General features: G+C 44.1%; 1 protein-coding gene across 5 annotated transcripts in view; it reads right to left on the bottom strand.

The window, feature by feature from the left end:
• trpc6b (transient receptor potential cation channel, subfamily C, member 6b) overlaps positions 1-14,456 on the bottom strand; it is a 52,777-nt gene extending 38,321 nt beyond the window's left edge. For 4 of the 5 annotated variants that reach the window (XM_082966076.1, XM_045704167.2, XM_045704168.2 and 1 more), the window contains exons 1-4: positions 13,695-14,435; positions 7,210-7,395; positions 6,823-6,987; positions 6,110-6,326 (exon numbers count right to left, since the gene is read on the bottom strand). In XM_082966076.1, the coding sequence (XP_082822202.1) occupies positions 6,110-6,326; positions 6,823-6,987; positions 7,210-7,395; positions 13,695-14,435 (1,309 nt within the window). Of the gene's footprint in view, positions 1-6,109; positions 6,327-6,822; positions 6,988-7,209; positions 7,396-13,694 lie in introns of all 5 variants that reach the window. The other variant, XM_082966078.1, reaches the window with a different exon arrangement.
• Between the last annotated feature and the right edge of the window lie 8,812 nt (positions 14,457-23,268).

Genomic DNA, 23,268 nt, shown 5'->3' with positions numbered 1-23,268 from the left:
AGTTGATGTTGAGATGTGTCTGTTACTTGAACTCTGTGAAGAATTTATTCGGGCTGCAATTTCTGAGGCTGGTAACTCTAATGAGCTTATCCTTTGCAGCAGAGGTAACTCTGGGTCTTCCTTTCCTGTGGCAGTCCTCATGAGAGCCAGTTTCATCTGTCATGATGTTGGCCTGTGGGTAATGTTTATGACCCCCCCCATAAATACCTTTCTCCCTTCCCGCTCTCTCTGACTCTACTGAAGCCTTTGTTAAACATAGAGAGTCTGGGAACATCAAACAAGTGGGGGGAAAGGAACCATATTTCGGAAATAGAACCAGTTGAAAATATGCGTTGGTACTTAATGAATATGATGTCTCTTCGGTTGTCATCTGAGACATTATGACTGATGACAGGACGACATAAACTGTACCTGGGAAAGTCTACACATTCTAGTTATCAGATTCACATGGAATTGTTGTGCAAATTAAATGTTTGAATATGAAACTATTTGTGATAAGATTAAATGTAATTTTAGCTTCCAAATGAGAGAATTGGGTTTTCATAAGGTTAGAGCCCTGCTCAATCAATGAAACACACCCTTCTCTCCCTCCACTATATAAGCCCTTGACGAAAATGTAACCTGTTCCGAGGACGATAGGACGAAGGTCCATACGTTAAAAAGGACTAACATGTCAACTACAGAACTAAGCCAACCTCAGCGTGAGCTTTGGTTGTGAATGGTATGAACTTTGAACTCTTATTCACTAAAGAAGTGAGATTTCCTAGCCGTTGAGTTAGCAACAGCAGCTGTAAACGTTGGGCTAGGAAAGGACGGACGATGTATCCAGTCTAACACATAACGACGATACTACGACGCATCTAATTTACCACCAGAGACATTCTTCCAAGGACAGGAAGATCTCTGTTGGCCAACACGGCCAGCATCTACGACCAACCTACCGAAGCGCAGCTCAGAGTAAATATTTATTGCATTTTCCTTTTACAAATGGGCGGAAATTTACAATGTATAAGATACTATATTTACGATAGCACAGCTTCTCCCTTTGTTCCTTAGCCCAACCCCCTCTCTTTGTGTAATAAGCCATCATACAGGTTCCGTCCACCAGGGATGTTTTTTGTATAACATAATTTGCATTCTGTGTATATGTAATTCTGTGTGATTAGTTAGGTATTTAGTAAATAAATAATTAAACCCAATTTTGTATTGCTGATTCAACTTGTTGAAGATAACCAAGAATTTAGAACTTTCAGATGAGACTGAAATAAGGTGACGATTAATATTAATATTGACTGCTATTGATGTAAAATATTACTAGGTCTTTCAGAGTTTATTCGGAAGATAACAGCTCTATAAACACTCTTTCGTGGTGCCCCGACTTTCTAGTTAATTACATTTACATGATTAGCTCAATCAGGTAATATTAATTACAGAGAAAGGATTTTATAGAATAGCATGTCATATCACTTAATCCGGCATAGCCAAAGACACGACAGATCTTAGCGCTTGATAGTTTTTGCAACTGCAATTGAAGAAACTTTCAAAGTTCTTGAAATGTTCCTTATGGAGTAATGATGGACTGCCATTTCTCTTTGTTTATTTGAGCTGTTCTTGCCACAATATGGACTTGGTCTTTTACCAAATAGGGCTATATTCTGTATACCACCCCTACCTTGTCACAACACAACTTTGGCTCAAATGCATTGAGAAGGAAAGAAATTCCACAAATGAACTTTTAACAAGACACACCTGTTAATTGAAATGCAATCTAGGTGACTACCTCATGAAGCTGGTTGAGAGAACAGGGACAAAGTGGAGTCGCAATTCAACGGCTCAGACACAAGACGTATGTGGCAGGGTCTACAGGAAATCACGGATTACAAAAAGAAAACCAGCCACATCATGGACACCGACGTCACGCTTCCAAAACAAACACCTTCTTTGTCTGCTTTGAGGATAATACAGTGCCACCGTCGCGGCCCGCTAACAAGGACTGCGCCCACCCCCCTCTCCTTCTCCGTGGCCGACGTGAGTAAAACATTTAAATGTGTTAACCCTCGCAAGCAGGCTGGCCCAGACGGCATCCCTAGCCTCGTCCTCAGAGAATGTGCAGACCAGCTGGCTAGTGTGTGTATGGACATATTCAATCGCTCCCTATCCCAGTCTGCTGTTCCCACATGCTTCAAGAGGGCCATCATTGTTCCTGTACCCAAGAAGGCAAAGGTAACTGAACTAAATGACTATCGCCCCATAGCACTCACTTCAGTCATCATGAAGTGCTTTGAAAGACTAGTCAAGGATCATATCACCTCCATCTTACGGGCCACCGTAGACCCACTTCAGTTTGCATACTGCCCCAACAGGTCCACAAACGATGCAATCGCCATCACACTGCACACTGCCCTATCCCATCTGGACAAGAGGAATACCTATGTAAGAATGCTGTTCCTTGACTACAGCTCAGCATTCAACACCATAGTACTCTCCAAGCTCACCATCAAGCTGGAGGCCCTGGGCCTCAACCCCGCCCTGTGCAATTGGGTCCTGGACTTTCTGATGGGCCGGGCCCCAGGTGGTGAAGGTAGGAAACAACACCTCCACCTCGCTCACCCTCAACACTGGGGACCGACAAGGGTGTGTATTCAGCCCCCTCTTGTACTCTCTGTTCATCCACAACTGCGTGGCCGTGCATGCCTCCAATTCATTTACATTTACATTTAAGTCATTTAGCAGACGCTCTTATCCAGAGCGACTTACAAATTGGTGCATTCACCTTATAATATCCAGTGGAACAACCACTTTACAATAGTGCATCTAAATCTAATTCAATCATCAAGTTTGCAGACGACACAAAAGTAGTGGGCTTGATTACCAACAACGATGAGACACTCAGAATGTGGTGTCAACCTCTCACTCAACATCAACAAAACAAAAGGAGATGATCGTGGACTTCAGGAAATTGCAGAGGGAGCACCCCCCTATCCACATCGAAGGGACAGCAGTGGAGAAAGTGGAAAGTTTTAAATTCCTCGGTGTACTTATCAACAACAAACTGAAATGGTCCACCCACACAGACAGTGTGGTGAAGAAGGCGCAACAGCGCCTTTTCATCCTCAGGAGGCTGAAAAAATGTAGCTTGTCACCTAAAACAATTGAGAGCATCCTGCCGGGCTGTATCACAGCCTGGCACGGCAACTGCTCCGCCTTCAACCGCAAGGCTCTCTAGAGGTCGGTGCGGTCTGCACAACGCACCACCTACACCACCCGATGTCAAAAAAGATCATCAAGGACAACAACCACCCGAGCCACCGCCTGTTCACCCCTCTATCATCCAGAAGGCGAGGTCAGTACAGGTGCATCAAAGCTGAGAAACCAGAGAGACTGAAGAACAGCTTCTATCTCAAGGCCATCAGACTGCTAAACAGCCATCCCTAACACAGAGAGGCTGCTGTCAACATACAGACTAAAATCACTGGCCACTTTAATAAATGGATCACTAGTCACTATAAATAATGCCACTTTAATAATGTTTACATATCTTACATTACTCATATCACATGTATATACTGTATTACATACCATCTATTGCATCTTGCCTATGCCGCTCGGCCATCGCTCATCCATATATTTATATGTACATATTTTAATTCACCTCTTTTAGATTTGTGTGTATTAGGTAGTTGTTGGGGAATTGTTGGGGAATTGTTAGATTACTTGTTAGATATTGCTGCACTGTCGGAAACCAGAAACACAAGCATTTCGCTACACTCGCATTAACATCTGCTAACCATGTGTATGTGACAAAAAAATATATATTTGATTTCGAGAATGCCAAGGGTGTGCAAAGCTGTCATCAAGGCAAAGGGTGGCTAAAATATATTTAGATTTGTTTAACAATTTTTTGGTGTTAGAATGACAATCACTAAGAAAGGGACGGGGCACCAACTCTTACAATTCCAACTATTGATTCCTGCAAGATACTAGTCTTTATTGTACAACAATACAACCTTTTTTGCCAAAGCAGTGATTCGGGATAATTTTTTTGGGGGGGCCTGCGTTACAGACGTCTATATTGGTCAGCTAATACTAGTAAATGTCCAGTACAGCACCCTCAGGTCCCCTACTTACTGCAGCTATGCCTTTTGGATATTTATTAAATCATTATTTATTGAAGTTGTTGTCTCTCATCATCATTGAATCTCTGCTAGCTAATAGCTAGGTACATGCCATTTGTTTAGCGTAGCAACGTCGAATGACTAGAATGATTAAAATTAACGACTGGGGTCAAAACATGAGAAAATAACTTAATGACCGGGAACTTCAGAATGCAAAAAACGAATTCACTGGTTACAATTATGTTTTTAATTATAACATGTCATTCATATGTTTTAGAAATATGTTGGCAACCGTTTTATAAAAAGCAATAATGCCCTCGAACCCAGGAATTATCTTGTGACGACTCCCTCCAAAGGCTGTTTCCCGGGCCTTGGCTTCGACTCGGGCAGCCGTTGTAGCAAGTTGTCACACGATAATTCTCCGGGTCTCAGGCATCATTGCTTAAATCTGAGAATGGCTCTAGGATTTTTTATAAATTTATGTGCAGCTTTAAAAAGTGCCTTTGATCTACTTTGATACATGCAGATTACTGGAATTGTTGTAGAGGTGAAGCATTTGCTTCCTGTTATTGAGGTGAACCATTTGCTTCCTGTTATCGAGGTGAACCATTTGCTTCCTGTTATCGAGGTGAACCATTTGCTTTCTGTTATAGAGGTGAACCATTTGCTTCCTGTTATCGAGGTGAACCATTTGCTTCCTGTTATAGAGGTGAACCATTTGCTTCCTGTTATAGAGGTGAACCATTTGCTTCCTGTTATCGAGGTGAACCATTTGCTTCCTGTTATCGAGGTGAACCATTTGCTTCCTGTTATCGAGGTGAACCATTTGCTTTCTGTTATAGAGGTGAACCATTTGCTTCCTGTTATAGAGGTGAACCATTTGCTTCCTGTTATCGAGGTGAACCATTTGCTTCCTGTTATCGAGGTGAACCATTTGCTTCCTGTTATAGAGGTGAACCATTTGCTTCCTGTTATCGAGGTGAACCATTTGCTTCCTGTTATCGAGGTGAACCATTTGCTTCCTGTTATAGAGGTGAACCATTTGCTTACTGTTATAGAGGTGAACCATTTGCTTCCTGTTATAGAGGTGAACCATTTGCTTCCTGTTGAAGAGGTGAACCATTTGCTTCCTGTTATAGAGGTGAACCATTTGCTTCCTGTTATTGAAGTGAACCATTTGCTTCCTGTTATTGAGGTGAACCATTTGCTTCCTGTTATAGAGGTGAACCATTTGCTTCCAGTTATAGAGGTGAACCATTTGCTTCCTGTTATCTGATTGGTTACATTTTTGCCCTCAGAACAGCCTCAATTCATCAGGGCGTGGACTCTACAAGGTGTGGAAAGCGTTCCACAGGGATGTTGGCCCATGTTGACTCCAATGCTTCCCACAGTTGTGTCAAGCTGGTTGGATGTCCTTTGGGTGGTGGACCATTCTTGATACACACAGGACACTGTTGAGTGTGGAAAAACCCAGCACCGTTGCAGTTTTTGACACAAACCGGTGCGCCTGGCACCTACTACCATACCCTGTTCAAAGGCACTTAAATATTTAGTCTTGCCCATTCACCCTCTGAATGGCACACATACACAATCCATGGCTCAATTGTCTCAAGGCTTAAAATCCTTCATTAATCTGTCTCCTCCCCTTCATCTACACTGATTGAAGTGGATTTAACATCAATAAGGTGATCATAGCTTTAACCTGGATTCACCTGGTCAGTCATGGAAAGAGCGGGTGTTCTTAATGTTTTGTATACTCAGTGTATGTGAGAGCATGCATCTGTGTGTGTGTGTGTGGGGGACGTGTGTGTGTCCGTGTGTGTGTGTGTGTGTGTGTGTGTGTGTGTGTGTGTGTGTGGGACGTGTCCATGTGTGTGTGTGTGTGTGTGTGTGTGTGTGTGTGTGTGTGTGTGTGTGTGTGTGTGTGTGTGTGTGGGGGGGGGGGGGGATTATAATACATATTATGAACATAGTATATACAGTTTGTATATGACCTATGACCCAGGATATGATGAGTATCTCCATCCAGGTGAAGGGGGTGGTCTTCATCCTGAACAGCTGAGCGGGGTGGTCCTGTACGGTCATGTTAGGGAGCAGCTTGGTACCCTGGAAGCGATCCGCTGCATTCATCACCAGCAGGCCCAGGAAGATGGTGAAGGAAGCTGCATGGGCCACGAACTTCAGGAAGGGACCACGCATTATCTTCCCCAGCTGAGAAGAAGAAAGAAGATGAATAGTACCCCGATGGAACCCCAGAGACCAGGATGACAGCCCTAAGGTAGATGAATAGTGCCCCGATGGAACCCCAGAGAGCAGGATGACAGCCCTAAGGTAGATGAATAGTACCCCGATGGAACCCCAGAGAGCAGGATGACAGCCTTAAGGTAGATGAATAGTACCCCGATGGAACCCCAGAGAGCAGGATGACAGCCTTAAGGTAGATGAATAGTACCCCGATGGAACCCCAGAGAGCAGGATGACAGCCTTAAGGTAGATGAATAGTACCCCGATGGAACCCCAGAGACCAGGATGACAGCCTTAAAGTAGATGAATAGTACCCCGATGGAATCCCAGAGACCAGGATGACAGCCTTACGGTTTCGAGGGCAACATTCGGGCATATAAGTCTCTAGGGTTTCATCTCATCACAAAAGCATGATTCCAAATCACTTCCACTACAACTACAAGTATAAGCAGCGTAAGCTGACCTTGCTAGTCGGTGCCACCCAGTAGAGCACAGCCAGGACTGGAAGTCCAACAGCTACACCCAGAACTACCAGAAACTTGACAACGTTGGTCTGCTGTCTCAGTCCAGACAGGTTCTCGTACCAGATAGACATGAGCTGCTGCTGACAGTTTGGATGGGCGATGAACTACGATGGAGGGATGAGAAAAGAAAGATAAGTAGAGATTGCGAAGGGATGAAAGTGTGTGTCTCTCAATGACATATTAAAAAGTAAAACATCATATGACCCCCTTAACATGGAAACCATTGCTTTTCTGTGTCCTATAGTGGCAGTGAAAAGCATCATTGCTCATCCAGAAATTTGTTGATCCACAACAACACCAACAGTATGTCTGCCGATAACAATTACCTTCTTCAGGTCATATTTTATTGCGAGCTTTAGTCTTATAAAGCTTGGTCTTCCATGTGGCTCATAGTTTTCACTGGCATCAACGTCCCCATTCAAGATGGCCTCCACCTCCTCCGTGTTACGGCACAGGTCCAGCAGTCCGACCACAAAGTCTTCACATTGCACGGACAGTTCCTTGTAATCTTTCTGTTAACGGAAGAAAGAAACATTTAATGAAAGAAAGTGGTTAAAGGAGAGAACCTTTTCAACAAATGTCTACTTAAAACTGAGCTCCAAGTGAAACCAGAACTTACGGATCCATACTGTTAGTTCTCAAAGGTCTGAGGGGAAAACAATGACCCTGCATGAAATGTACTTTCTCACACTTAGCCACCAGTCACACCCTATAGGCCCTTCCGATCAGAAAACCATCATCATCAGCAAAACATGAGAATAGAAAAGGTTCAAATCAAAACCTCTTCAGGAGTGATTGGCAGAAAATTCCACATAAACAACTAAAACTAACACGGAGGTTAAGAATGCTGTCTTAAAGCGTTGTGACACGACAAACAGAACTGTCCTTTTGAAACAACCGCCATCTGTTCGAAGTGGGAGATTTTGCAGCATTTGGGCAGCCAGCCAGTATGAGAGAAATCAGCTTGTAATGAATGTACAGCGCATTCGGAAAATATTCAGACCCCTTGACCACCCCACAACTTTTATTTAACTAGGCAAGTCAGTTAAGAACAAATTCTCATTTACAATGACGGCCCTACCCGAGGTCAATTGTGCACCACCCTATGGGACTACCAATCACGGCCGGATGTGATACAGCCTGGATTTGAACCAGGGACTGTAGTGACGCTTCTTGAACTGAGATGCAGTGCCTTAGACCGCTGCGCCACTCAGGAGTCCAGCCTTATTCTAAAATTGATTAAATAAATACAAATCCTCACCAATCTACACACAATACCCCATAATGACAAAGTGAAAACAGGTTTGTAGAAATTGTTTCAGATTTATAAAAAAACAAAAAACAGAAATACCTTATTTACATAAGTATTCAGACCCTTTGCTATGAGACTCGGAATTGAGCTCAGGTGCATCCTGTTTCCATTGATCATCCTTGAGATGTTTCTATAAATTGATTGGAGTCCACCTGTGGTAAATTCAATTGATATGACCTGATTTGGAAAGGCACACCTGTCTATATAAGGTCCCAGAGTTGACAGCGCAGGTCAGAGAAAAACAAAGCCATGATGTTGAAGGAATTGTCAGAATAGCTCCAAGACAGGATTGTGTCGAGGCACAGATCTGGAGAAGTGTACCAACACATTTCTGCAGCATTGAAGGTCCCCAATAACACAGCGGCCTCCATCATTAAATGGAAGAAGTTTGGAACCACCAAGACTCTTCCAAGAGCTGGCCGCCCGGCCCAACTGAGTAATCAGGGGAGAAGGACCTTGGTCAGGGAAGTGACCAAGAACCAGATGGTCACTCTGGCAGAGCTCCAGAGTTCCTCTGTAGAGATGAGAGAACCTTCCAGAAGGACAACCATCTCTGCAGAACTCCACCAATCAGGCCTTTATGGTAGAGTGGCCAGATGGAAGCCACTCCTCAGTAAAAGGCACATGACAGCCCGCTTGGAGTTTGTCAAAAGGCACCTAAAGGACTCAGACAATGAGAAACAAGATTCTCTGGTCTGATGAAACCAAAATTGAACTCTTTGGCCTGAATGCCAAGCGTCACATCTGGAGGAAACCTGGCACCATCCCTATGGTGAAGCGCGGTGGTGGCAGCATCATGCTGTGAGGATGTTTTTCAGCGGGAGGGACTGGGAGACTAGTCAGGATCGAGGCAAAGATGAACAGAGCAAAGTACAGAGAGATCCTTGATGAAAACCTGCTCCAGAACGCTCAGGACCTCAGACTGGGGCGAAGGTTCAACTTCCCACAGGACTATGACCCTAAGCACACAGGCAAGACAATGCAGGAGTGGCTTCGGGACAAGTCTCTGAATGTCCTTGCTTGAGTGGCCCAGCCAGAGCCCGGACTTGAACCCGATTTAACATTTCAGGAGAGACCTGAAAATAGCTATGCAGTGACGCTCCCCATCCAACCTGACAAAGCTTGAGAAGATCTGTAGAGAAGAATGTGAGGAACAGCCCAAATTCAGGTGTGCCAAGCTTGTAGCGTCATACCCAAGAAGACTTGAAGCTGTAATCGCTGCCAAAGGTGCTTCAAGAAAGTCTTGGGTCGGAATACTTATGTTAATGTGATATTTTCATTTTTATGTATTTGCAAACATTTCTTAAAACCGTTTTTTCTTTGTCATGGGGTATTGTGTGTAGATTGATGAGGGGGGGAAACATTTTTTTTTAATCAATTTTAGAATAAGGCTGAAACGTAACAAAATGTGGAAAAACTCAAGGGGTCTGACAACTTTTCGAATGCACTGTATCTGGAACAAGTACTGTACACCTACGTATAGTCAGAGGCCACAGACATGGTAAACACAGGTCACACCAGGTACACCCACATCCTCACAAATATTCATTATGTACAAACACAGCTTAGTTTCAGATACAAGTATTATTATTCATACAGTACTGCAGACATGTATCCCAAATGACACCTTATTCCCTATATAGTACACTACTTCCTGGTCAAAATTAGTGCACTATACAGGAAATAGGGTGCCATTCGGGATGCTCTCCAGGTTTCTATAGCAACAGCTTAACGTATTACAGTACATTTTCCTGACCACACATTCAACAATCCGGTCACCTTTATTCTGCCTACCTGCCACATCCATTGCATTTTCCCTGTGTAATATCATGCTCATCAAAATAAACAACACCCTTCAGCAAAGACACTGAGTAAAGGGATCATGAATGATAATGGGTGATTGATTTCTCCATCCATTCTATTCAATGTATTTGTATTTATTATAGATCAGATCAATGTGGAGCTATATACAGGAAGTACCAGATCAATGTGGAGCTATATACAGGGAGTACCAGATCAATGTGGAGCTATATACAGGGAGTACCAGATCAATGTGGAGCTATATACAGGAATTACCAGATCATTTGTATTTATTATGGATCCCCATTAGTTCCTGCCAAGGCAGCAGCTACTCTTCCTGGGGTTTATTATGGATCTCCATTAGTTCCTGCCAAGGCAGCAGCTACTCTTCCTGGGGTTTATTATGGATCCCCATTAGTTCCTGCCAAGACAGCAGCTACTCTTCCTGGGGTTTATTATGGATCCCCATTAGTTCCTGCCAAGACAGCAGCTACTCTTCCTGGGGTTTATTATGGATCCCCATTAGTTCCTGCCAAGGCAGCAGCTACTCTTCCTGGGGTTTATTATGGATCCCCATTAGTTCCTGTCAAGGCAGCAGCTACTCTTCCTGGGGTTTATTATGGATCCCCATTAGTTCCTGCCAAGGCAGCAGCTACTTTTCTTAGGGTCCAGCAAAATTAAGTCAGTTATACAGTTTTAATAACATTTCAACACATTTCACAACAGATTTCATAACACATTAAGTGTGTGCCCTCAGGCCCCTACCCCACTACCACATATCTACAACACAAAATCCATGTGTACGTGTGTGTATAGTGCGTATGTTATCATGTGTGTGTGTGTGTGTGTGTGTGTGTGTGTGTGTGTGTGTGTGTGTGTGTGTGTGTGTGTGTGTGTGTGTGTGTGTGTGTGTGTCTGCATGTGTCTGTGCCTATGTTTGTGTTGCTTCACAGTCCCCACTGTTCCATAAGATGTATTTTTATCTGTACTGTTTGTAACTACGCTGGTAGGTTGACTGATAACCTGAACCAGGTTGCAGGCACTAGTTACAGTTTGAAGCTTTGTCTTGAGTGGGCAGCCTGATGAAAGCCAGTCAATATTTAAATCACCCAGAAAATATACTTCTCTGTTGATATCACATACATTATCAAGTATTTCACACATTATCCGGATACTGACAGTTAGCACTCCAGGTACAGGAAGGCATTACTGAAGAGCTCAGTGACTTTCAACGTGGCACCGTCATAGGATGCCACCTTTACAACAACTCAGTTCGTCAAATGTCTGCCCTACTAGAGCTGCTCCGGTCAACTGTAAGTGCTGTTATTGTGAAGTAGAAACGTCTAGGAGAAACAACGGCTCATCCGCGAAGTGGTAGGGCACACAAGCTCACAGAACGGGACCTCGGTTGCAACACTCACTACCGACTTCCAATCTGCCTCTGGAAGCAACGTCAGCACAAGAACTGTTCGTCGGGAGCTTCATGAAATGGGTTTCCATGGCCGAGCAGCCGCACACAAGCCTAAGATCACCATGCTCAATGCCAAGCGTCAGCTGGAGTGGTGTAAAGCTCGCTGCCATAGGACTCTGGAGCAGTGGAAACGTGTTCTCTGGAGTGATGAATCACGCTTCACCATCTGGCAGTCCAACGGAAAAATCTGGGTTTGTCGGATGCCAGGAGAACGCTACCAGCCCAAAGTCATAGCGCCAAATGTAAAGTTTGGAGGAGAAGGAATGATGGTCTGGGGCTGTTTTTCATGGTTTGGGCCCCTTAATTCCAGTGAATGGAAATGTTAACGCTACAGCATACAATGACATTGTAGAAGATTCTGTTCTTCCAACTTTGTGGCAACAGTTTGGGGAAGGCCCTTTCCTGTTTCAGCATGACGATGTCATCATGCACAAAGTGAGGTCCATACAGAAATGTACGGTCGAGATCGGTGTGGAAGAACTTGACTGGCCTGCACAGAGCCCTGACCTCAACCCCATCAAACTACTTTGGGATGAATTGGAATGCCGACTGCAAGCCAGAAATCCCCACAGCAGTGTTCCAACATCTAGTGGAAAGCCATCCCAGAACAGTGGAGGCTGTTATAGCAGCAATGGAGGGACCAACTCCATATTAATGCCCATGATGTTTGACAGGCAGGTGTCCATATACTTTTGGTCATGTAGTGTATTACTCTAGACATACAGGAAAGTTGTTCCCATGGAGATATTACTCTAGACATACAGGAAAGCTGTTCCCATGGAGATATTACTCTAGACATACAGGAAAGCTGTTCCCATGGAGATATTACTCTAGACATACAGGAAAGCTGTTCCCATGGAGATATTACTCTAGACATACAGGAAAGCTGTTCCCATGGAGATATTACTCTAGACATACAGGAAAGCTGTTCCCATGGAGATATTACTCTAGACATACAGGAAAGCTGTTCCCATTGAGATATTACTCTAGACATACAGGAAAGCTGTTCCCATGGAGATATTACTCTAGACATACAGGAAAGCTGTTCCCATGGAGATATTACTCTAGACATACAGGAAAGCTGTTCCCATGGAGATATTACTCTAGACATACAGGAAAGCTGTTCCCATGGAGATATTACTCTAGACATACAGGAAAGCTGTTCCCATGGAGATATTACTCTAGACATACAGGAAAGCTGTTCCCATGGAGATATTACTCTAGACATACAGGAAAGCTGTTCCCATGGAGATATTACTCTAGACATACAGGAAAGCTGTTCCCATGGAGATATTACTCTAGACATACAGGAAAGCTGTTCCCATGGAGATATTACTCTAGACATACAGGAAAGCTGTTCCCATTGAGATATTACTCTAGACATACAGGAAAGCTGTTCCCATGGAGATATTACTCTAGACATACAGGAAAGCTGTTCCCATGGAGATATTACTCTAGACATACAGGAAAGCTGTTCCCATGGAGATATTACTCTAGACATACAGGAAAGCTGTTCCCATGGAGATATTACTCTAGACATACAGGAAAGCTGTTCCCATGGAGATATTACTCTAGACATACAGGAAAGCTGTTCCCATGGAGATATTACTCTAGACATACAGGAAAGCTGTTCCCATGGAGATATTACTCTAGACATACAGGAAAGCTGTTCCCATGGAGATATTACTCTAGACATACAGGAAAGCTGTTCCCATGGAGATATTACTCTAGACATACAGGAAAGCTGTTCCCATGGAGATATTACTCTAGACATACAGGAAAGCTGTTCCCATGGAGATATTACTCTAGACATACAGGAAAGCTATAGAAGGTTGCATGAAATAGCTGTGAAATTATTCAGAATATAATATAATAAAATAAATGATTCATGATGATCACTCCTCTGTCTCTCTCAGGGGAAAAAGTGTGGTTTAAAAGGGGATGCAACCACAGCAAATAGATTACAAGAACAACAACCTTATGGGCCAGTTTTTCCCCAACAGAGATTGTGGAGCCCTAGATATTAAAAAAACACTTCCAGTAGAGTGTCGTTTTAGGATCAGGTTTAACCTGGGTCTGGAAAACCAGCTGTATATCATTTGCCCACCTCTCATGACCAGACTCTGCAGTCATTTTAATCAAGGTCTGTTAATAAACATTAGCAAGGACACAACTTTGCCGTATAACTGAATTACTTGACGGGGCGAGTCATGCTCCCATTGCAGTACCTTAAACTCCTTCTCGATGTTAGCCAGGACAGCCAGCTCGTTGCTCAGCTCCAGGGCAGCCATCACAGGGTCTTTGCTCGAGAGAGACATGTAGGCCGGGCTGGCCAGCCCTTTATAGGCGTTGATACGGGACCGAGAGTGGCTGAACGAGTCATGCTTCTGGTGGTAGCTGCAGGTGCCACACTTACAGAGGTAGTCGTGTGGCCTCTCGATACGGGCGTCCTTCCTCAGGAGGATGTGTACTACCTCGTACTCATGGCAGTGAGAGGCCAGGATGATGGGGGTGATGTCATGAGAGAACCGTGTACCATCCTCGTCATAGGAGAAGAAGTCGTCTCGTGTGTCTGCTTGGCCAGGACTGTTGACGAGCCTCTGTGTGTCTGCGAAGGCCCTGTGACTCAGTATGGCCTCCACTATCCTGACGTATCCTTTACTGATAGCCAACAGTAGAGCATCTCCTATCCTGGCCAGATTATCCTTATTCAGTAACAGCTCCGTAACCTCTAGATGCTCATTGGCCACCGCCAGCTGTAATGCATTCTGGCCCATGTAGTCCACACAGTTGACGTTGAGTTCAGGAAGTTCCTCCAGCATCTTGCGGACCTCGGGGATGTTGCCGTACTCCGCCGCGTCCAGGAAGCGCTCCTCGGTCAGGGATAGGCTGGCTGAGCGTGCGCTGAACATGTAGGCCGGCCCCCGCATGCCCAGCCTCCGTGTCTTGGCCAGCGTCTGTCGTAGCATGACGGTGTGACGGTCCTCACTGATCCGTCTGAACATACAAAACATACAGAGAGAGTTAGAGGCTGGTTTATGGTAGCCTGGACTCTCAGGTCAGAGAGTTAGAGAGGCTGGTTAAAAGTAGCCTGGACTCTCAGGCCAGAGAGTTAGAGAGGCTGGCTTATGGTAGCCTGGACTCTCAGGTCAGAGAGAGTTAGAGAGAATGGTTTATGGTAGCCTGGACTCTCAGGTCAGAGAGAGTTAGAGAGGCTGGTTTATAGTAGCCTGGACTCTCATGTCAGACAGTTAGAGAGACTGGTTTATGGTAGCCTGGACTCTCAGGTTAGAGAGTTAGAGGCTGGTTTAAAGTAGCCTGGACTCTCAGGTCAGAGAGTTAGAGGCTGGTTTAAAGTAGCCTGGACTCTCAGGTCAGAGAGTTAGAGAGGCTGGTTTATGGTAGCCTGGACTCTCAGGTCAGAGAGTTAGAGAGGCTGGTTTAAAGTAGCCTGGACTCTCAGGTTAGAGAGTTAGAGGCTGGTTTAAAGTAGCCTGGACTCTCAGGTCAGACAGTTAGAGTCTGGTTTATAGTAGCCTGGACTCTCAGGCCAGAGAGAGTTAGAGAGACTGGCTTATGGTAGCCTGGACTCTCAGGTCAGAGGGATAGAGAGGCTGGTTTATGGTAGCCTGGACTCTCAGGTCAGAGAGTTAGAGAGGCTGGTTTATGGTAGCCTGGACTCTCAGGTCAGAGAGTTAGAGAGGCTGGTTTAAAGTAGCCTGGACTGTCAGGTCAGAGAGTTAGAGAGGCTGGTTTATGGTAGCCTGGACTCTCAGGTCAGAGAGTTAGAGGCTGGTTTATGGTAGCCTGGACTCTCAGGTCAGAGAGTTAGAGAGGCTGGTTTATGGTAGCCTGGACTCTCAGGTAAGAGAGAGTTAGAGGCTGGTTTATGGTAGCCTGGACTCTCAGGTCAGAGAGTTAGAGAGGCTGGTTTAAAGTAGCCTGGACTCTCAGGTCAGAGAGTTAGAGAGGCTGGTTTATGGTAGCCTGGACTCTCAGGTCAGACAGTTAGAGGCTGGTTTATGGTAGCCTGGACTCTCAGGTCAGAGAGATAGAGAGAATGGTTTATGGTAGCCTGGACTCTCAAGTCAGAGAGAGTTAGAGAGGCTGGTTAATGGTAATCTGGACTCAGATATTTTTATTTAACAAGGCAAGTAAAACAAATTCTTATTTAAAATGATGGCCTAACTAACTGTAACTCTAACTGTATGTTCATACTGCAGCCTTCTAACTGTATGTTCATACTGCAGCCTTCTAACTGTAACTGTATGTTCATACTGCAGCCTTCTAACTGTATGTTCATACTGCAGCCTTCTAACTGTAACTGTATGCTCATACTGCAGCCTTCTAACTGTATGTTCATACTGCAGCCTTCTAACTGTAACTGTATGCTCATACTGCAGCCTTCTAACTGTATGCTCATACTGCAGCCTTCTAACTGTAACTGTATGTTCATACTGCAGCCTTCTAACTGTAACTGTATGCTCATACTGCAGCCTTCTAACTGTATGTTCATACTGCAGCCTTCTAACTGTAACTGTATGTTCATACTGCAGCCTTCTAACTGTAACTGTATGTTCATACTGCAGCCTTCTAACTGTAACTGTATGTTCATACTGCAGCCTTCTAACTGTAACTGTATGTTCATACTGCAGCCTTCTAACTGTAACTGTATGTTCATACTGCAGCCTTCTAACTGTAACTGTATGTTCATACTGCAGCCTTCTAACTGTATGTTCATACTGCAGCCTTCTAACTTTATGTTCATACTGCAGCCTTCTAACTGTAACTGTATGTTCATACTGCAGCCTTCTAACTTTATGTTCATACTGCAGCATTCTAACTGTATGCTCATACTGCAGCCTTCTAACTGTATGTTCATACTGCAGCCTTCTAACTGTAACTGTATGTTCATACTGCAGCCTTCTAACTGTAACTGTATGTTCATACTGCAGCCTTCTAACTGTATGCTCATACTGCAGCCTTCTAACTGTAACTGTATGTTCATACTGCAGCCTTCTAACTGTAACTGTATGTTCATACTGCAGCCTTCTAACTGTAACTGTATGTTCATACTGCAGCCTTCTAACAGTAACTGTATGCTCATACTGCAGCCTTCTAACAGTAACTGTATGTTCATACTGCAGCCTTCTAACTCTAACTGTATGTTCATACTGCAGCCTTCTAACAGTAACTGTATGTTCATACTGCAGCCTTCTAACTGTAACTGTATGTTCATACTGCAGCCTTCTAACAGTAACTGTATGCTCATACTGCAGCCTTCTAACTGTAACTGTATGTTCATACTGCAGCCTTCTTACTGTATGTTCATACTGCAGCACTTCTAACTGTATGTTCATACTGCAGCCTTCTAACTGTAACTGTATGTTCATACTGCAGCCTTCTAACTGTAACTGTATGTTCATACTGCAGCCTTCTAACTGTAACTGTATGTTCATACTGCAGCCTTCTAACTGTAACTGTATGTTCATACTGCAGCCTTCTAACTGTAACTGTATGTTCATACTGCAGCCTTCTAACTGTAACTGTAAGTTCATTCTGCAGCCTTCTAACTGTAACTATATGTTCATACTGCAGCGTTCTAACTGTAACTGTATGTTCATACTGCAGCCTTCTAACTGTAACTGTATGTTCATACTGCAGCCTTCTAACTGTATGTTCATACTGCAGCCTTCTAACTGTAACTGTATGTTCATACTGCAGCCTTCTAACTGTAACTGTATGCTCATACTGCAGCCTTCTAACTGTAACTGTATGTTCATACTGCAGCCTTCTAACTGTAACTGTATGCTCATACTGCAGCCTTCTAACTGTAACTGTATGCTCATACTGCAGCCTTCTAACTGTATGTTCATACTGCAGCCTTCTAACTTTATGTTCATACTGCAGCCTTCTAACTGTAACTGTATGTTCATACTGCAGCCTTCTAACTTTATGTTCATACTGCAGCATTCTAACTGTATGCTCATACTGCAGCCTTCTAACTGTATGTTCATACTGCAGCCTTCTAACTGTAACTGTATGTTCATACTGCAGCCTTCTAACTGTAACTGTATGTTCATACTGCAGCCTTCTAACTGTATGTTCATACTGCAGCCTTCTAACTGTAACTGTATGTTCATACTGCAGCCTTCTAACTGTAACTGTATGTTCATACTGCAGCCTTCTAACTGTAACTGTATGTTCATACTGCAGCCTTCTAACTGTAACTGTATGTTCATACTGCAGCCTTCTAACTGTATGTTCATACTGCAGCCTTCTAACTCTAACTGTATGTTCATACTGCAGCCTTCTAACAGTAACTGTATGTTCATACTGCAGCCTTCTAACTGTAACTGTATGTTCATACTGCAGCCTTCTAACTGTAACTGTATGCTCATACTGCAGCCTTCTAACTGTAACTGTATGTTCATACTGCAGCCTTCTTACTGTATGTTCATACTGCAGCACTTCTAACTGTATGTTCATACTGCAGCCTTCTAACTGTAACTGTATGTTCATACTGCAGCCTTCTAACTGTAACTGTATGTTCATACTGCAGCCTTCTAACTGTATGTTCATACTGCAGCCTTCTAACTGTAACTGTATGTTCATACTGCAGCCTTCTAACTGTATGCTCATACTGCAGCCTTCTAACTGTATGTTCATACTGCAGCCTTCTAACTGTATGTTCATACTGCAGCCTTCTAACTGTAACTGTATGATCATACTGCAGCCTTCTAACTGTAACTGTATGTTCATACTGCAGCCTTCTAACTGTATGTTCATACTGCAGCCTTCTAACTGTAACTGTATGTTCATACTGCAGCCTTCTAACTGTAACTGTATGTTCATACTGCAGCCTTCTAACTGTATGTTCATACTGCAGCCTTCTAACTGTAACTGTATGTTCATACTGCAGCCTTCTAACTGTATGTTCATACTGCAGCCTTCTAACTGTATGTTCATACTGCAGCCTTCTAACTGTAACTGTATGTTCATACTGCAGCCTTCTAACTGTATGCTCATACTGCAGCCTTCTAACTGTATGTTCATACTGCAGCCTTCTAACTGTAACTGTATGTTCATACTGCAGCCTTCTAACTGTATGTTCATACTGCAGCCTTCTAACTGTATGCTCATACTGCAGCCTTCTAACTGTAACTGTATGTTCATACTGCAGCCTTCTAACTGTATGTTCATACTGCAGCCTTCTAACTGTAACTGTATGTTCATACTGCAGCCTTCTAACTGTAACTGTATGTTCATACTGCAGCCTTCTAACTGTATGTTCATACTGCAGCCTTCTAACTGTAACTGTATGTTCATACTGCAGCCTTCTAACTGTATGTTCATACTGCAGCCTTCTAACTGTATGTTCATACTGCAGCCTTCTAACTGTAACTGTATGTTCATACTGCAGCCTTCTAACTGTATGCTGTCATACTGCAGCCTTCTAACTGTAACTGTATGTTCATACTGCAGCCTTCTAACTGTGTATGTTCATACTGCAGCCTTCTAACTGTAACTGTATGTTCATACTGCAGCCTTCTAACTGTAACTGTATGTTCATACTGCAGCCTTCTAACTGTAACTGTATGCTCATACTGCAGCCTTCTAACTGTATGTTCATACTGCAGCCTTCTAACTGTAACTGTATGTTCATACTGCAGCCTTCTAACTGTAACTGTATGTTCATACTGCAGCCTTCTAACTGTAACTGTATGTTCATACTGCAGCCTTCTAACTGTATGTTCATACTGCAGCCTTCTAACTGTAACTGTATGTTCATACTGCAGCCTTCTAACTGTAACTGTATGTTCATACTGCAGCCTTCTAACTTTAACTGTATGTTCATACTGCAGCCTTCTAACTGTAACTGTATGTTCATACTGCAGCCTTCTAACTGTAACTGTATGTTCATACTGCAGCCTTCTAACTGTAACTGTATGTTCATACTGCAGCCTTCTAACTGTAACTGTATGTTCATACTGCAGCCTTCTAACAGTAACTGTATGTTCATACTGCAGCCTTCTAACTGTACTGTTGTCATACTGCAGCCTTCTAACTGTAACTGTATGTTCATACTGCAGCCTTCTAACTGTAACTGTATGTTCATACTGCAGCCTTCTAACTGTATGTTCATACTGCAGCCTTCTAACTGTAACTGTATGTCATACTGCAGCCTTCTAACTGTATGTTCATACTGCAGCCTTCTAACTGTATGTTCATACTGCAGCCTTCTAACTGTAACTGTATGTTCATACTGCAGCCTTCTAACAGTAACTGTATGTTCATACTGCAGCCTTCTAACTGTATGTTCATACTGCAGCCTTCTAACTGTATGTTTCATACTGCAGCCTTCTAACTGTATGTTCATACTGCAGCCTTCTAACTGTAACTGTATGTTCATACTGCAGCCTTCTAACTGTATGTTCATACTGCAGCCTTCTAACTGTATGTTCATACTGCAGCCTTCTAACTGTATGTTCATACTGCAGCCTTCTAACTGTAACTGTATGTTCATACTGCAGCCTTCTAACTGTATGTTCATACTGCAGCCTTCCTAACTGTATGTTCATACTGCAGCCTTCTAACTGTAACTGTATGTTCATACTGCAGCCTTCTAACTGTATGTTCATACTGCAGCCTTCTAACTGTATGCTCATACTGCAGCCTTCTAACTGTAACTATATTTTTATAACGTATACTTCTAACTGTAACTGTATGTTCAAGCCTCTCTGCTCAGGCTCTGTGTAACAAACGGTCATGTTAATGGTTTTATTGGGGTGGGCCAACAGTAGGATGCATTTGAAATGGCACCCTATATCATGACACAAGGCGAGACCCAGATGCAGACACAGGAGGCAGATGGTTGGAGTCTTACAATATGTATTAATCCAATAGGGTAAGGCAAGAGAATGGTCGTGGACAGACAGAAGGGTCAAAACCAGTTCTGAGTCCAAAAAGGTACCGAAGGGCAGGCAGAATCAAGGTCAAGCCAGGCAGGATGATCAGGCAGGTGGGAAAGTAGTCCAGAGTCAGGCAGGTGTCAAAACCAGGAAGACTATCAAAAAGAGAATAGTAAAAGGAATACAGGAAGAACACGCTGGTTGACTTGACTAACTGGCACAGAGAGACAGGAAACACAGGGATAAATACACTGGGGCAGAGAGACAGGAAACACAGGGATAAATACACTGGCACAGAGAGACAGGAAACACAGGGATAAATACACTGGGGCAGAGAGACAGGAAACACAGGGATAAATACACTGGCACAGAGAGACAGGAAACACAGGGATAAATACACTGGGGCAGAGAGACAGGAAACACAGGGATAAATACACTGGGGCAGAGAGACAGGAAACACAGGGATAAATACACTGGGGCAGAGAGACAGGAAACACAGGGATAAATACACTGGTACAAAGAGACATGAAACACAGGGATAAATACACTGGCACAGAGAGACAGGAAACCTCAGGATAAATACACTGGCACAGAGAGATAGGAAACACAGGGATAAATACACTGGCACAGAGAGACAGGAAACACAGGGATAAATACACTGGCACAGAGAGACAGGAAACACAGGGATAAATACACTGGGGCAGAGAGACAGGAAACACAGGGATAAATACACTGGCACAGAGAGACAGGAAACACAGGGATAAATACACTGGCACAGAGAGACAGGAAACACAGGGATAAATACACTGGCACAGAGAGACAGGAAACACAGGGATAAATACACTGGCACAGAGAGACAGGAAACACAGGGATAAATACACTGGCACAGAGAGACAGGAAACACAGGGATAAATACACTGGCACAGAGAGACAGGAAACACAGGGATAAATACACTGGCACAGAGAGACAGGAAACACAGGGATAAATACACTGGGGCAGAGAGACAGGAAACACAGGGATAAATACACTGGGGCAGAGAGACAGGAAACACAGGGATAAATACACTGGGGAAAATGAGCCACACCTGGAGGAGGTGGAGACAATCACATGAACAGGTGAAACAGATCAGGGCGTGACACCCTATTCCCTATAGTGAACTACTTTTGACAAATAGGGTGCCATTTGGGACACAGACTAAGTCTGCCAGTCCAGACCAGAGGACTATGTACCGCAGATGGACAGAGCTGGTGATCAGAGACTGAATCATGACTCCCCACCCACAGTATTGGTAGGTTATGTATTCACATTCACTACTAGCAATATGTGTATGAGCGATAGTCTCTTGTCCTCTCCACCTGCCCTCCTCTCCTTTCCCCTCCCATCCTTTCTCCTCTCCTCTCCTCTCTATTATCTCCTCTCCTTTTTCCTTTCTCATCTCCCCTCTACTCCTCTCAACTTCTCTCCTCTTCTCCTCTCCTCTCTATTCTCTCCTCTCCTTTTTACTTTCTCCTCTACTCCTCTCAACTCCTCTCCTCTCCTCTCTATTCTCTCCTCTCCTTTTACTTTATCCACTACTCCTCTCAACTCCTCTCCTCTCCTCTCTATTCTCTCCTCTCCTTTTTCCTTTCTCCTCATCTCCTATTAACTCCTCTCCTCTTTCCTCTTCTCCACTCCTCTCTATTCTCTCCTCTCCTTTTTCCTTTCTCCTCTACTCCTCTTAACTCCTCTCCCCTCCTCTCCTCTAGTCTCTCTCCTCTCCCCTCCTCTCCTCTAGTCTCTCTCCTCTCCTCTCCTCTCCCCTCCCCTCCTCTCCTCTAGTCTCTCTCCTCTCCTCTCCCCTCCTCTCCTCTAGTCTCTCCCCTCCCCTCCTCTAGTCTCTCTCATCCCCTCCCCTCCTCTAGTCTCTCTCCTCTAGTCTCTCCCCTCCCCTCCTCTAGTCTCTCTCCTCTAGTCTCTCCCCTCCCCTCCTCTAGTCTCTCCCCTCCCCTCCCCTAGTCTCTCTCCTCTCCTCTCCTCTCCTCTCCTCTCCTCTCCTCTCCTCTCCTCTCCTCTCCTCTCCTCTCCTCTCCTCTCCTCTCCTCTCCTCTCCTCTCCCCTCCCCTCCCCTCCCCTCCTCTAGTCTCTCTCCTCTCCTCTACTCCTCTAGTCTCTCTCCTCTCCCCTCCTCCTCTCCTCTCTATTCTCTCCTCTCCTCCTTTTTCTTTTATCCTCTCTCCTCTCCTCCTATTTACTCTTCTCTTCTTGTTCTCACACCAAACATGCTCGAAAGAAAATGTTCAAAACCAAGGAGTTCTGGACCCAGGATCCTGGAACGCTGTGGTCAAATACATGTAATTACTGCAATGGTCAAGGAACTCCAAGATGAGTATATCAAATCTTCAATCCCCATGATATAGGGTACGTATGTCACCACAAAAGCAGTAGGAACATACGCTGAATTATTTACTTAAAGACCAACTAGATGTACCATCTCTCTGAGATAATTGCATTTAGAAATAACATAATTTACATAATTGTGTTTTGAGGTAGCGAGGTAAGACTACTGCTTCCGTATGGAGGAAGACAGCTGGACGGATGGATGGTGGTTAGGCCAGGATGGATGGTTCTACCGCCCACTCAGAATACATTGGAGTTCAACACCCAGGACTTCACTGGTCTGATCCAGTCTGTTTGTGCAACTGCTCTCTGCGTTTGTTCATTGTCATGCGGAACAGGTCGGAGAGCTCCGTTCGAGAACTTTAATATCCTGTGTTTGTTTTTTTGTTTTTTTTATGTGGGTCTTATCTCATTTCTACCAGTAGGAAAAGCTCTCCCTCACCCTCCATTTGACAAATCTGACCATAACTCTATCCTCCTGATTCCTGCTCACAAGCAAAACCTCAAACAGGA

The sequence above is a fragment of the Salmo salar genome, chromosome 20 (assembly GCF_965601325.2).
Source record: "Salmo salar chromosome 20, fSalSal1, whole genome shotgun sequence".
NCBI classification, from domain to species: Eukaryota; Metazoa; Chordata; class Actinopteri; order Salmoniformes; family Salmonidae; genus Salmo; species Salmo salar.
The sequence above is the reverse complement of the archived record's forward strand: the minus strand, read 5'-3'. Positions and strand labels throughout refer to the sequence as shown.